At 41.2% G+C, this 16,814-nt stretch overlaps 1 protein-coding gene across 1 annotated transcript in view; it reads right to left on the bottom strand.

Moving 5' to 3' along the window:
* Positions 1 to 2,687: 2,687 nt before the first annotated feature.
* Positions 2,688 to 16,814, bottom strand: part of LOC130723309 (protein FAR1-RELATED SEQUENCE 5-like) — a 27,725-nt gene continuing 13,598 nt past the window's right edge. The window contains exons 3-8 of the mRNA XM_057574333.1: positions 3,809 to 4,589; positions 3,460 to 3,701; positions 3,296 to 3,355; positions 3,116 to 3,144; positions 2,901 to 2,988; positions 2,688 to 2,765 (exon numbers count right to left, since the gene is read on the bottom strand). Of these exons, the coding sequence (XP_057430316.1) occupies positions 2,688 to 2,765; positions 2,901 to 2,988; positions 3,116 to 3,144; positions 3,296 to 3,355; positions 3,460 to 3,701; positions 3,809 to 4,589 (1,278 nt within the window). The remainder of the gene's footprint in view (positions 2,766 to 2,900; positions 2,989 to 3,115; positions 3,145 to 3,295; positions 3,356 to 3,459; positions 3,702 to 3,808; positions 4,590 to 16,814) is intronic.

The raw sequence follows: 16,814 nt of genomic DNA on the forward strand, positions 1-16,814 counted from the left end.
GGCAACAACACAAAGCTTCTAGAAAGGCTGGATTCAAAATTAACGATGTTGGTTGAAAGGAAGACGGTGGAGACAAAGGAAAGTAAGGCTTCACCAAACATATATCAAGGAAGCTCCTCCCACCATGCAAGTGCTGCTGTTTATGATGCTGACACCCCAACTGCCCCTTTGCCTCCCAGACAAGTGTCATCTAAAAGGTTGGCGACGGACCCAAAAACCTTAGATGAGGTCAAGAAAACGTTAGACATGTGTGTTGACCTCACGTTATCGGATGAAGATGTACCCTATCTAAAAAAGGGACCAGTTGAGGGTCCTGATGTTGACAATGGAGCTGCAAAAGAAGCGTCTATCAAACCCAACAAAATTGCAAACAAAACCAGGAAGAAACGGATTGTTTCAAGGGGGAAAGACTTGCTTAAAGGTCTGGATGTTCAATTTGATGTTTCAGATTCAGACTCTGATGATTGTATCATAATTGAATCATCGACACAATCAAAATTGATGACACCTGGGGTTAATGTATCTACGTCCAAACAGTTTCCTATAGAAGACAATACTCAGGTAATAAAGTTTGCTTTAGTACTTCATTTGTATAGGCATCATGCCATACAGTGTGTGTTTACTCTTTCCTCATTTCATTTATAATAAAATTTTTGTGCTGCCCTCTCAAATTGCAGGACAAAGGAAAAAATGTCGCAACTGATTTTACACCAACCCGTAGACCAAGAAAGATGGCTAGGCCATTCAAGCCACCGGTAACCAAGAAATCCTCAAAGAAAGTTGGTCACATTCTGCCAAAGGGAATGGCCTCCAAATTTCGCCCAACCCCTGAGATGGCGTTAACAACTGATGATCTCCGTTTATGCGCCTATGTATTTCAGATACATGGTGACCCAAGGTATGGTGTTTTTACAAATACCAACCACTAAGTGCAACTAACTTTGAACTTTTAATTCATACTCATCCCAGAACTAACCAAAATTCGCATGCAGGGAGGAGTTGTTCAAAATGGGGTCGTCAATTGGGACAAGAGAAAACTTCAACAGTCTTTGCCCAGACCTGGTTATTGACACAAAGGTTGAGCTTACTTTCACAGCCCTTGTTGCCAGAACTTTGTTTTCATTCATGTAATTAATATGTGTGCTTCTTCAGATTATTGACTTCATGGCTTTAAAGCTCACTTGGAATCAACACAATACAGAAACACAACCTGCATGGATATTGCCACCCCGTTTCGCGGTAATAAGTTTCCTTCATTGGAGTCATTTCGTTCTGTTTACTCATCCGGAACAACACCTAACACAAATTTCCATACAGGAGGCTATTTTGAAGGGCAAGATGTCGGAAGAACTGCTTCCTGAGTTTGCAACAGATTGGATGGCACCATTTGACACTTTGAAATACGTAAGTTTTACTATTATTACTTGAACAAATTTTTGCACCAACTTCATACAACATCCCATTGACATTATTATTGCTATAGATCTATGTTCCAGTTAGGGAGGCAAACGACCATTGGTATTTAATGGTTGCATCTATGGAGGAGACTGTCATTTACCTAGTTGACTCATGCCTCAGTTCACAACAAACTTCAGCTAGGAAAAGATCCATAAGGCAAATTGTATGTACTTGTTTTCTCATTTATGATCACACATTTTTATTCTTGTCTATTAGAATTTAATGTCTGAGAGATTGTGACAGGGCAAGGTAATTGGCCGCATGATGTTTTCATCATACTACCCACAAAACTACCTCGAAGGAAACTTTGAGCTTGGTACATGGGATATTGAAGAAGCAAGATCTAGTGAGGACAACACAACAAGGTAATTGGCCCCGCAAAATATATTTATTTGCCTATGCCTATTCAACTTACCTTCATGTAACTATGTTCATTGCCTACAACATTGATTGGTCTCCTTTCATTTTTAAGCACTCAACACTCAACCATATGCACCTTGGAGTGGCTGCAAATGGATGATGTCTTTATGTCCAACCTACTCCCTCGGGTAAGCCCATGATGAAACATCATTGGAGTCATGTTTAGTTAAATGTCCATGAACAAGTTTTAATTATTCTGGCATGTTGCATAAATGTCAATTGTAGGTGGAGGATAAACTTGTGCGTATGAAGGCTGCCATGGCAATCTTGACTGGGCCACACAATGAGCACTTTGAAATGGTACTTGGAAAAGCAAAGACCTTCTGGGAGAATGAAATGTCGTTTGATGAGTAGTTGGTTGCTCAGTTGGGTACCACAAAATGTTTATGAAAGTAGTTGTGCTCCCATGAAAAGTGGTATTCAATTTTTTTTTTGTTGTGTAAATATATCAGGCCAACCATGCACTTAAGGTACAAAACTCTGGTTTCAGCACATGGAATGTGCTTCAAGTGTTTTGCATGTACAGTTAATGCTTGGGATGAATCAATCATGCGTAGGACATGTATTTCTGTTTTTATTTCCATGTTTGACTTATTATGTATGGTAATGTGGTATTTGAAGCTGTCAACATCTTAAGTTAAGATTAGTCATTGTTAAATAATTAGGCATAATGTGCACACTTCACATATCTTCCTTCAAAATGTAAATTGTAAAACAATTTTGTGAGGAAATATTTACAATGCTCGCATGAACAGTTCAAAAATGGGCTAGAAGCAACATTGATCTAATGAGACAAAAACTAGTTTAAATCACACAGATATCTCATTTGGCTTCACTATACATTTATACTGCAATAACTGTGAGGGAATATCCAAACATTCCAGTAACTGATACAACATCTCAAAATTTCAAAATGGATACAGTTAGCTCAAAGGTTGGATAGACATCATATCGAAATCATTCCATTCATGGACACCAATTATTAAAGTATTATACTTCACAAATGGAGAATTAAAAAATACCATATGCAGTCTAAAAAATAAAACCACATGATTTCTTATAATAATGACAGTACCAGGCAACTTTATCTGATATAATATAATGGGCATTCTAGAACAAATACTCCCATACTAGATGTGTCATAGTAATAATATAATGGACATTCTGGAACAAATACTCCCATAGTAGATACTTGAAAGATGGGATTTAATATGACTACAACCACAGTTTGCATAACCTGATAGCATCAGACATAATGCCAATTATCTGAAAATCATTACACAATAATGCTGACAATTAAGTTTAACTACCATTACTACCACGGAATGGAAAAAACACAAATATCTGTTACAGACAATATCCACTTATATCATGTTGCATCAAACTTAGTCAATTACACCAATATCCAGTAAAAAACAAAAGGCCTTAGAATCCCTAGGAACATCACAATTGTAACACATTCAGCCATATGCAGTTCCTGCAACAAACAATGCATTAATCAGTCAGTTCCTATGGGTAAGATTATATCATGGGTATCATGTATGTTACATTACTAGTCAATTCATTACCTCAACTTCAAACCAAGGAGGCAGTAGAAGGACCAGCTCCAGCTTCATTACAAACTTTGGCTCGTTTGTTCTGGGGGCATGTTGCCCTGTTATGGCCTTCCACCTTACACACTGTGCACTTTCTTTTCCCCTTGTTTCCATTCCCAGTTGAGGTTCCACCTGGTCCGTTGCTCCTCACTACGACAGGATTTGTGACATTATCCACCACTTCATCAAGGTTCTCACCACCAGCTCCAAGGGCAGCTTCCTTTTTGCCTTAAGTTTCATAACATGCTTTGCCATTACATCAACTGTGTCCAAGTAATCTTCCATAGATTCACACCCAAGATTAAACATCTCCCTGCTTCTCATGACTAAAGAACCCAGCCTAGCAAGAACTGTTGACTCCCAGAATTTGTATGAGGCTTCAGAATTTCCTTTCATACAATCTTTTGCTGACTTACACCACCTCTGCAATATTAAACTCTCAGGTATCACATCAATGTCCAAATGCACCAACAAACCAATAATATGATCACATGGAAGACCAAACGTCTCCATCCGCTGACATGAACATCTAAACGTGGACACTTGTACATCGTGTGCGACATGCCACAACTTACCAGGTTTGCAATACCTGTACATGGAATATATCATACATGATGATGTCTCCTTAATGGCAGCAACTTTAATTACACTACCACTGTTCAGCCATGGCCTGAATTTTAAGAAAACAGTCCTAGTATATAGATCTGCAGCACATTTTTCAAGTGCTCGAACATTAGTCTTAGGCACAGCATCCCCTACCACTGACTTGTAGTCCGCATCAACCTCACTCCATCGCATGTAATTGACATAACGGTCAAAATACTGAACAAACTCAAGAAGGCTATTTCGAGATCGCACAATGCGACCAATTTGTGAATGCATACCTTCGCAGCGAGATGTCGTTCGAAAACCGGCAAAGAACTTACCCCGCATCAAACATGTAGCCCACATGTGCCTCTTCTCATACAACCCTTGAACCCATGGATTGTCTTCAAGGTTCAAATCGCTAACCAATTGTACCCATTTTTTTTTGAAGTGCCCAACACTTAGATTGCCCAACATACAGCTTTTAAAACCTTTCACAAAAACAGGGTCACCCACATTTCTCTGTGCGTTCTGTAAAAGGTGCCACGCACACAAACGTGTAAGATCAAGTTTTGATCTAGTAGTACAACTCTATGTTTTGATGATTACAAATTAACCTTTTGATATGAACAATTGTGGTACTCTAACGTGTTTTTCTGAGTGTGCTATTTACAGGCTCTGACCCTGACTCAATTTCACACAAATCAGAAGCACTGTGTATAAAGGGTAACCCAAGCAACGCTTTCGCATTCACCATGTTCAGTATGAACAGTGGAAAAGCTTCAGAAGATCTGAAGCTATACAAACTCTGATGAGGACTCAGTCGCTAGAAGCTCTGATGATCCAGAAGTTCTGACAACCAAGAAACACTGAAGGTTCAGATGTTCCGATGGTGTAGAAGACTCTGAAGATCCAGAAGCTGAATAGTGGAAACTCTGAAGTCCAGAAGCAAGAAACTCTGAAGGCCATGTTCTTCCCTCTGAGTTCAGAATCAGAAGATACAATGGTCAGAGGATCTGTGCTTTCCCTCTGACTCTGATCAACCGGCTTCACAAGTTCCAATACGAAGCATTCCTCTGATCAGAAGTCTCCTAGGTTAAAAGGTCAAGTCGCTATCCAAGTACAAAAGCAAGTGTACCTTCCTGACGACCTACCTAACGTTCTCAGCCACAGCAGAAGCTGGATTTTCCAGAACTGCCCTCCAACGGTAGCATTTCCCATGCAACGCTCAACCCTAATCCTTGGAGTATATATAGAGGCTGAAGATTGAAAGAAGCGGCTAAGAAACTAAGTTGAAGCAATACACACGCGCAAGACATATTCTAAGCTTTCTTTCATCTTGTAATTTATTTTAGTTTACACTCAGCTTATTCAGAAGCAAACCCTTGTAAACACCAACCTCAAACAGTTGTTTGATTTTCCTTTAGGAGATCAAGGTTGATCGGATCCTAGAGAAGACTAAGAGAGTGAATCTTAGTGTGAGCTAAGTCAGTGTAATTGTTAGTCACTTGTAGGTTTCAAGTGCAGTTGTAACTCTTACCTGATTAGTGGATTGCCTTCATTCTAAGAAGGAAGAAATCACCTTAACGGGTGGACTGGAGTAGCTTGAGTGATTTATCAAGTGAACCAGGATAAAATCCTTGTGTGCTTTTCTATCTCTATCTTTTGCACTTAGTTCTCGAAAAGATTTGTTAAAATCTTTAAGGTGGTAGTTTTGTACTGAAAACGTTATTCAAACCCCCCCCTTTCTACCGTTTTTCATACCTTCAATTGGTATCAGAGCGCAAGTTCTGATTACCACACCTAACAGTGTTCAGTGATCCGGGCCGGTGTGAAAAACAATGGCTGCCACCACCAGTGAAACTCAAAGAGATGGTTACAACGCAAAGCCTCCTATGTTCGATGGTCAAAGGTTCGAATATTGGAAAGATAGACTGGAAAGTTTCTTTCTGGGTTTCGATGCAGATCTCTGGGATATTATTGTGGATGGCTATGAGCGTCCAGTTGATGCAGATGGCAAAAAGATCCCAAGGTCAGAGATGTCTGCAGATCAAAAGAAGCTGTACTCACAACATCATAAAGCTAGAGCAATTCTTCTAAGTGCTATCTCCTATGAGGAGTACCAGAAGATTACAGATCGTGAGTTTGCTAAAGGCATTTTTGATTCTCTGAAGATGTCTCATGAAGGAAACAAGAAAGTCAAAGAATCAAAGGCATTGTCTTTGATCCAAAAGTATGAATCCTTCATCATGGAGCCAAATGAGTCCATTGAAGAAATGTTCTCCAGATTTCAACTGCTTGTAGCTGGCATACGTCCTCTCAACAAGAGCTACACAACAAAAGATCACGTCATAAGGGTCATCAGGTGTCTTCCTGAAAGTTGGATGCCTTTGGTGACTTCAATAGAGCTCACGAGAGATGTTGAGAATATGAGTTTAGAAGAACTCATCAGCATTTTGAAATGCCATGAGCTGAAGCGCTCAGAGATGCAAGATCTGAGGAAAAAGTCCATAGCCTTGAAATCCAAATCTGAAGAGGCTAAGGTTGAGAAGTCAAAGGCTCTTCAAGCTGAAGAAGAAGAATCTGAAGAAGCATCAGAAGATTCTGATGAAGATGAGCTGACTCTGATCTCCAAGAGACTCAACCGCATCTGGAAGCACAGGCAGAGCAAGTTCAAAGGCTCTGGAAAGGCAAGAGGAAAGTCTGAATCCTCAGGTCAGAAGAAGTCATCAATCAAGGAAGTCACTTGCTTTGAGTGCAAAGAATCAGGGCACTACAAAAGTGACTGTCCAAAATTGAAGAAGGACAAGAAGCCAAAGAAGCACTTCAAGACCAAGAAGAGTCTGATGGTGACATTCGATGAATCAGAGTCAGAGGATGTTGACTCTGATGGTGAAGTCCAAGGACTCATGGCTATTGTCAAAGACAAAGGAACAGAGTCAAAGGAAGCTGTTGACTCTGACTCAGAATCAGAAGGAGATCCAGACTCTGACGATGAAAATGAGGTATTTGCTTCCTTCTCTACCTCTGAACTGAAACATGCTTTGTCTGATATCATGGATAAGTATAACTCCTTGTTGTCTAAGCATAAGAAGCTGAAAAAGAACTTATCTGCTGTTTCTAAAACTCCTTCTGAACATGAGAAAATCATATCTGATTTGAAAAATGATAACCATGCTTTAGTTAATTCTAACTCTGTGCTTAAGAATCAAATTGCAAAGTTAGAAGAAGTTATTGCCTGCGATGCCTCTGATAGTAAGCATGAATCTAAGTATGAAAAATCTTTTCAAAGATTCCTGGCTAAAAGCGTAGATAGAAGCTTAATGGCTTCAATGATCTATGGTGTAAGCAGAAATGGAATGCATGGCATTGGCTATTCTAAACCAATTAGAAATGAGCCTTCTGTGTCTAAAGCTAAATCCTTGTATGAATGCTTTGTTCCCTCTGGTACCATATTGCCTGATCCTGTACCTGCTGAAGTTGCTAAAAACCCTCTTAAAAAGGGATCTTTCTCTGTGACTAAATATCATGCAAATATTCCTTTAAAATATCATGTTGAGACACCCAAGGTGATCAGAACCTTTGGGGTAACTAACAAAAGAGGACCCAGAAAGTGGGTACCTAAGGACAAGATTATCTATGTTGCAGATATCCTTGATAGCTCCACTGAAACACCAATCATGGTATCTGGACAGTGGATGCTCGCGTCACATGACGGGAGAAAAGCGTATGTTCCGAGAGCTGAAACTTAAGCCTGGAGGCGAAGTTGGCTTTGGAGGAAATGAAAAGGGTAAAATTATTGGTACTGGTACTATTTGTGTAGATAGTAGTCCATGCATTGATAATGTTTTATTGGTAGACGGCTTAACACATAACTTATTGTCTATAAGTCAATTAGCTGACAAGGGTTATGATGTTATATTCAATCAAAAGTCCTGCCGGGCTGTAAGTCAGATCGATGGCTCTGTTCTGTTTAACAGCAAGAGGAAGAACAACATTTATAAGATCAGATTATCTGAGTTGGAGGCTCAGAATGTGAAGTGCCTTCTGTCTGTTAATGAAGAGCAGTGGGTATGGCATAGACGGTTAGGGCATGCCAGTATGAGAAAGATTTCTCAGCTGAGCAAGCTAAACCTTGTCAGGGGCTTACCCAATCTGAAGTTCGCTTCAGACGCTCTTTGTGAAGCATGTCAGAAAGGCAAATTCACAAAAGTCCCTTTCAAGGCAAAGAATGTTGTCTCAACCTCAAGGCCGTTAGAACTTCTGCATATCGACCTGTTTGGACCAGTGAAAACTGAGTCTATAGGTGGCAAGAGATATGGGATGGTTATCGTTGATGACTATAGCCGCTGGACATGGGTAAAGTTTCTAACCCGCAAGGATGAGTCTCATGCTGTGTTCTCTACCTTCATTGCTCAAGTGCAAAACGAGAAGGCTTGTAGAATTGTGCGTGTCAGAAGTGACCATGGTGGAGAGTTTGAGAATGACAAGTTTGAGAGTCTGTTTGATTCCTATGGAATTACACATGATTTCTCTTGTCCCAGAACTCCTCAACAAAATGGTGTTGTTGAGAGGAAGAACAGAACTCTTCAGGAGATGGCTAGAACCATGCTCCAAGAAACTGGCATGGCTAAGCACTTTTGGGCAGAGGCAGTAAATACAGCATGTTACATTCAGAACAGAATCTCTGTGAGACCAATTCTGAATAAGACTCCTTATGAATTGTGGAAGAACATAAAACCCAACATTTCTTATTTTCATCCTTTTGGCTGTGTTTGTTATGTTCTCAATACTAAGGATAGAATGCATAAGTTTGATGCTAAATCTTCTAAGTGTCTATTACTTGGTTATTCTGATAGATCTAAAGGTTTTAGATTTTATAATACTGATGCTAAGACTATTGAAGAATCTATTCATGTTAGATTTGATGATAAGCTTGACTCTGACCAGTCAAAGCTAGTTGAAAAGTTTGCAGATTTAAGCATTAATGTTTCTGACAAAGGCAAAGCTCCAGAGGAAGTTGAGCCAGAGGAAGATGAACCAGAGGAAGAAGCTGGTCCCTCTAACTCACAAACTCTGAAGAAGAGCAGAATCACTGCAGCTCATCCTAAGGAATTGATTCTGGGCAACAAAGATGAACCAGTCAGAACCAGATCTGCCTTCAGACCCTCTGAAGAGACCTTGCTGAGTCTGAAAGGATTGGTGTCCTTAATTGAACCCAAGTCCATAGATGAAGCTCTTCAGGACAAGGATTGGATTCTGGCCATGGAAGAAGAATTGAATCAATTCTCCAAGAACGATGTTTGGAGCTTAGTGAAGAAGCCTGAGAATGTCCATGTTATTGGAACGAAATGGGTATTCAGAAACAAGCTAAATGAGAAAGGAGATGTAGTCAGAAACAAGGCAAGGCTAGTTGCTCAAGGCTACAGCCAGCAGGAAGGAATAGACTACACTGAAACATTTGCTCCAGTAGCAAGACTGGAGGCAATCAGACTATTGATTTCTTTCTCAGTAAATCACAACATAGTTCTACATCAGATGGACGTAAAGAGTGCCTTCCTAAATGGTTATATCTCAGAGGAAGTCTATGTTCATCAACCCCCAGGTTTTGAAGATGAAAAGAAACCAGACCATGTGTTCAAATTGAAGAAATCACTCTACGGTCTGAAGCAAGCTCCCAGAGCATGGTATGAGAGACTTAGCTCATTCCTTCTGGAGAATGAGTTTGTAAGGGGTAAAGTAGATACAACTCTCTTTTGCAAGACTTATAAAGATGATATCTTAATTGTGCAAATTTATGTTGATGATATTATATTTGGTTCTGCTAATCAATCTCTATGCAAAGAATTTTCTGAGATGATGCAGGCTGAATTTGAGATGAGTATGATGGGAGAATTAAAGTACTTTCTGGGAATACAAGTTGATCAAACACCAGAAGGAACGTATATCCATCAGAGCAAGTACACTAAGGAACTTCTGAAGAAGTTCAATATGCTGGAATCTACAGTGGCCAAGACCCCAATGCATCCAACATGCATTCTGGAAAAAGAAGATATAAGTGGTAAAGTATGTCAGAAGCTCTATCGTGGCATGATAGGTTCACTTCTGTACTTAACTGCATCTAGGCCAGACATATTATTTAGTGTTCATTTATGTGCTCGTTTCCAATCAGATCCAAGGGAAACCCACTTAACTGCTGTTAAGAGGATCCTAAGGTATCTGAAAGGCACCACTAACCTTGGCTTGATGTATAAGAAAACATCAGAGTATAAGCTTTCAGGTTATTGTGATGCTGATTATGCTGGAGATAGAACAGAGAGAAAAAGTACTTCTGGAAATTGTCAATTTCTGGGAAGCAATCTAGTCTCATGGGCAAGCAAGAGGCAATCAACCATTGCTCTATCAACTGCAGAGGCAGAATATATCTCAGCAGCAATATGCAGCACTCAGATGCTCTGGATGAAACATCAGCTGGAGGATTATCAGATCCTTGAGAGCAATATCCCAATCTACTGTGATAACACTGCTGCAATTTCGTTGAGCAAGAATCCTATCTTGCATTCAAGGGCAAAGCACATTGAGGTAAAGTATCACTTCATTAGAGATTATGTGCAGAAGGGCGTACTTCTTCTGAAGTTTGTTGATACTGACCATCAATGGGCAGATATCTTTACAAAGCCCTTAGCTGAAGATAGATTTAATTTTATTCTGAAAAATCTAAACATGGACTTTTGTCCAGAGTGAAGATAGATCAGAACCTCTGACTATGATACTTCTTGATCAGAAGATGTCTAGTCCAGAAGGTAACTCAATCAGAGTGTGTGTGCCCACTGGTACTGACTCTGAAGCTGAGACAACAACACGTGCGTCAGAATTTCTGATGCATAGTTCCTTGTGCCCGTGTGACAGTCTGTTGTGATTGCGTGTAGATATGCTTATCTCATGTGTGTGATTGTGTATTTTACTGTTACTGTCTATCTTTAATTTTCAACCGTTGATCTTAAAGTGCTTTTTGAATCAACAACGGTTATTTGATAAAACCCACTATACACACACGTTCTCTCTCACTTCCGGTTTTCACTCTCGCACTCCTTGCTTTTCAAAACCGCCTCCTTCGTGATTTCTCTCTCGATCTCTCCTCATCCTTCAAACTTCATCTTCTACCTCAAACCTTCAACCTCTTCAAAATGGTGAGACAAACCAGAAGATCTACTGCAGATGCACCTCAGTTCCCTCACATGGTAGTCGGTTTGGCAACGGGTCAACGGGGCTCTGAGAACCCAGCACAAGAACAAGCTCAAGCTCAAGAGGAGATTGTTCCTATTGCAGAACGGGGCTGTGCCGTTCACTGTGTATTTCCTCCTGAGGAACTCCAAGTCCTGGCAGAATGGAGATTCAACCTCGACAACTTGGCTGCAAATGGGTTTGATCTCCGTCCTGAAGTCCAAGCTCAAGGTTGGGGAAACTACTTCAATCGACTTCGAGGACCGGTGTATGAGAAGCTGGTAAAGGAATTCTGGAAGCACGCTGATTGTGATGACACTCAGGTGGTCTCTTACATACTGGGTAGGAAGATCATCATCACGGAGAAGTCATTCGTGAATCTGCTAGGTGCAGAAACTGCTCATGGGTATCGGTTCTCACTGACGGAATCGAAGCTGAAACCCAGAACCAAGGACATCGTCAACAAGGCCCTGTACACCACCTTCAAACCGGGCAAGACGAGCTACAAAGTGATGGACCTTCAACCCAAACTCAGGGTCTGGCACAAGATCCTGCTCAACTGCATAAATCAACGACCAAAGGGCAGCTCTCCAGACTACATCAACTTCAATCAGAAGGCGATGCTGTTCTTCATTCAAGACAAGGAGAAGATCTGCCTTCCCTACTTCCTGTTCTCCTATTTGAAGGAATGCATCCGGAAGTCTCGCACCACCTCCTCCATCAAGTCAGCCATCAAATATATCCCTTTTGGGAGGCTGATCTCAGACTTTCTCATTGAAAGCAACTTGGTGCAAGATTTGATCAATGCTGGTTGCACAGAGGACTTGAGCACAATTGTTAGCGATGTCTTCACTGCCAACTCTCTGAAGAAGATGGGTTTGGTCCAGAAGAAGATTGCTCCTGCTCATGAGGACACATCTTCTGAGATCAGAGGAAGAAGAATGCCTCTGAATGACTACCCTCTGTGGACTCAAGCAGACCATCCTGAAGCCATCAGATGCTATGTTGAAGACCTCAGGGCTCAAGGATTCGAGATTGACCTTGATGATTTCGTCAGCAGACTTCCACCAGCTCTAGAGTTTCCTTCTCCTCCCAAGAAGAAAACCAAGAGGAAGATGATTCTGGACGAATCCTCAGAGGAATCTGATGTCCCTCTGGTCAAGAAGACGAAGAGCAAGCCTGATGATGATGATGGTGATGATAGTGAGGATGGTCCTCCAAAGAAGAAGCAGAAGAAAGTCAGAATTGTGGTGAAGCCTACTCGGGTGGAACCAGCTGCTGCAGAGGTCAGAAGGACTGAACCTCCTGCCAGAGTGACTCGATCATCAGCACATACAAGTAAGCCTGCACTTACCTCTGATGATGATTTGAATTTATTTGATGCACTCCCAATTTCTGCCTTACTCCAACAATCTTCAAATCCCCTCACTCCTATTCCTGAATCCCAGCCAGCCGCACAAACCACCACTCCACCACATTCCCCAAGATCTTCATTCTTTCAACCTTCTCCTGCTGAAGCACCACTCTGGAATTTGCTTCAGAACCAACCTTCTAGGTCAGAAGATCCAACCTCTCTCCTTACCATTCCATACGACTCACTACCTTCTGAACCCATCATCCCCAACCAACCAGAACCCAAACCAACAGAACCACAACCCAGAACGTCTGATCACTCTGCTCCCAGAGCATCAGCACGTCCTGCTGTCAGAACCACGGATACAGACTCTTCATCAGCCTTCACACCTGTATCCTTCCCCATCAATGTCTTTGACTCTCCTCCCTCCAATACCTCTGAATCACTTAGAAGATTCATGGAGGTTAGGAAAGAGAAGGTATCTGCCTTGGAAGAATATTACCTTACCTGTCCAAGCCCTAGGCAATATCCTGGCCCTAGACCTGAACGTCTAGTTGACCCAGATGAACCTATCTTGGCCAATCCTATCCAAGAGGCAGACCCCTTAGTCCAACAGGCTCACCCTGTCCCTGACCAACAAGAGCCAATTCAACCAGACCCTGAACCTGAACAATCAGTATCTAACCAATCCTCGGTTAGATCACCTCACCCTCTGGTTGAAACTTCAGACCCTCACCGTGGAACCTCTGAACCCAATGCTCCCATAATTAACATTGGTTCTCCACAAGGTGCCTCTGAAGCTCATAGCAGCAATCACCCAGCCTCTCCTGCACCCAACCTCTCCATCATTCCCTATACTCACCTTCAACCCACATCTCTCTCTGAGTGCATCAATATTTTCAATCATGAAGCCTCCTTGAGGCTCCGCAATGTGCACGGTCAGACTGACCTCAGTGAGAATGCTGAAAATGTGGCTGATGAGTGGAACGATTTGAGCACTTGGCTGGTGGCTCAGTTTCCCGTTATGCTGCAGCTCCTGCATGCAGAGGGAAGTCAGAGCATTGAGGCTGCAAAGCAAAGGCTTGCTAGGAGGGTGGCTCTTCATGAACTCGAACAGAGAACCAAGCTTCTTGAAGCCATTGAAGAAGCCAAGAGACAGAAAGAACAAGAAGAAGAAGCTGCCCGTCAAGCAGCAGCTCAGGCTGAACAAGCCAGACTTGAGGCAGAACGTCTTGAAGCTGAAGCTGAGGCAGAGCGACTTGCACCAGTTCCATTTACTCCTGCTGCTTCTGCTTCCATTCCAGAACCTCAAGCTGCTCAGAACGTTCCTTCCAGCTCTACTCCGACAAGCTCATCCAGACTCGACATCATGGAACAACGTCTTGACACTCATGAATCCATGCTGATTGAGATGAAGCACATGATGATGGAACTTCTGCGCCGTACTGACAAACCTTAGTTTTTAGGATCTCTTCTTTTTCTTCCTTTTCCTTTTTATTTAACGTTGTTTTATTTAAACTCTGCTTATTTACTTACTTTAATTTGTTCATTTGTGATTCTATATGCATATATCTATATATATTTGTGTCACATATGTTTGCAAAACTGTTTTATTCATAATTGTTCTATGTTTACATCATAACTCTTTCCATCATACATTATTCCCTATATCTAGAATGGAGGATCCTTCCTCATTCTTCTGCATTCTTGGCGCTGCTCCACTCTTTCCTTCTCCAGACGATCCAATGCATACTCTATGTTGCAAGGTTGATGCTCAGATCATCTTTTTCTAGACTATCTTCTGTCGTCTTAAGTCTCTTTTCCACAGTCTCTTTCTCTTCCAGCAGATTCAGCTCCCGCTGGCAAAGCTCCTGAATCTCTTCCACGAAGCAGAGGAACTCCTTCAGATCTTTCTCCATCTCTGGACCAAGATCTTCTTCAAGCAGTGTCTTCGTCAGCTCTTGTATGGTCTTTGTACCATCGGGATGCCTAATATTGAGGAACATATCTTCCTCAAACGCCTTCCTTCTGAGCTCTTCTAATGCCATTCTGTATGATGCCATTTTTCTTACTGAAAATTATTCGAGATGTGAAGCTTACCTTTCTCTCCAACGTTTTTATAGGCTTCACCTTCTCTCTGAAAGTTAATGCTCTTACAGTTTCTCGAGGTTAAGTACTTGGTAACTGACCCTTCTATTTACTCACTTGACCGGTGGTAAACGTTCATCCCTTGCATTAACTCCTTCTATTTATTATCGCCTCACTCTGATTCTTACATCGTCTTCATTTTCTTTAAACTTAGACCTTCTCTAAGGGGAGTACCTTGTACTTCAAGCTAAGTTTTTCACACCCCGAGCTTTTTGCTTATGACAAAAAGGGGGAGTAAACCCAGTTTTTGATGTGTAAGATGTGTTAGTGTGACTTATTTTTCTTTTGGAGATTTTAAGAGTTCCACCTTCATGACCATAGATGTGTCACTGGGCAAATACAAGGAATACATTTCACTTCTTCTGAAGTGATTCTAAGTTGACTCTGATACCCAAGACTCTGATACCTTGTCCATGACTCTGATCACTTATGCGCTCTGATTATTCGTTTTTCATCTATGTCATAAGCTTTTCACTCTGAACTCTTATATGATTTAGCTCAGAATCTAGACTTTACTAACGTTTTCATCAAGTATTAGATTCAGGGGGAGCTAAGCTCAGAATCAAGCAGTGACTTGAATTCAGAATGAGCAAGATAAACTATTCACATCAGGATAAGTCTTATTCTATATCTCTAAACTCTGAGTGAATTCAGTTTAATGTTTAAGAATTGTTCATCAAAAATCTTAGTTTTGTCATCATCAAAAAGGGGGAGATTGTAAGATCAAGTTTTGATCTAGTAGTACAACTCTATGTTTTGATGATTACAAGTTAACCTTTTGATATGAACAATTGTGGTACTCTAACGTGTTTTTCTGAGTGTGCTATTTACAGGCTCTGACCCTGACTCAATTTCACACAAATCAGAAGCACTGTGTATAAAGGGTAACCCAAGCAACGCTTTCGCATTCACCATGTTCAGTATGAACAGTGGAAAAGCTTCAGAAGATCTGAAGCTATACAAAACTCTGATGAGGACTCAGTCGCTAGAAGCTCTGATGATCCAGAAGTTCTGACAACCAAGAAACACTGAAGGTTCAGATGTTCCGATGGTGTAGAAGACTCTGAAGATCCAGAAGCTGAATAGTGGAAAACTCTGAAGTCCAGAAGCAAGAAACTCTGAAGGCCATGTTCTTCCCTCTGAGTTCAGAATCAGAAGATACAATGGTCAGAGGATCTGTGCTTTCCCTCTGACTCTGATCAACCGGCTTCACAAGTTCCAATACGAAGCATTCCTCTGATCAGAAGTCTCCTAGGTTAAAAGGTCAAGTCGCTATCCAAGTACAAAAGCAAGTGTACCTTCCTGACGACCTACCTAACGTTCTCAGCCACAGCAGAAGCTGGATTTTCCAGAACTGCCCTCCAACGGTAGCATTTCCATGCAACGCTCAACCCTAATCCTTGGAGTATATATAGAGGCTGAAGATTGAAAGAAGCGGCTAAGAAACTAAGGAAGCAATACACACGCGCAAGACATATTCTAAGCTTTCTTTCATCTTGTAATTTATTTTAGTTTACACTCAGCTTATTCAGAAGCAAACCCTTGTAAACACCAACCTCAAACAGTTGTTTGATTTTCCTTTAGGAGATCAAGGTTGATCGGATTCCTAGAGAAGACTAAGAGAGTGAATCTTAGTGTGAGCTAAGTCAGTGTAATTGTTAGTCACTTGTAGGTTTCAAGTGCAGTTGTAACTCTTACCTGATTAGTGGATTGCCTTCATTCTAAGAAGGAAGAAATCACCTTAACGGGTGGACTGGAGTAGCTTGAGTGATTTATCAAGTGAACCAGGATAAAATCCTTGTGTGCTTTTCTATCTCTATCTTTTTGCACTTAGTTCTCGAAAAGATTTGTTAAAATCTTTAAGGTGGTAGTTTTGTACTGAAAACGTTATTCCAAACCCCCCCCTTTCTACCGTTTTTCATACCTTCAAAACGGTGATGAGCTCTAGGTAATACTCGACTAATAGCATTCCGCATTGCAGGAGCACCATCAGTTATAACTGCACTTGGTTCCTTACCCTTCATAGCTGC

Source organism: Lotus japonicus, chromosome 1 (assembly GCF_012489685.1).
Source record: "Lotus japonicus ecotype B-129 chromosome 1, LjGifu_v1.2".
Taxonomy (NCBI): domain Eukaryota; kingdom Viridiplantae; phylum Streptophyta; class Magnoliopsida; order Fabales; family Fabaceae; genus Lotus; species Lotus japonicus.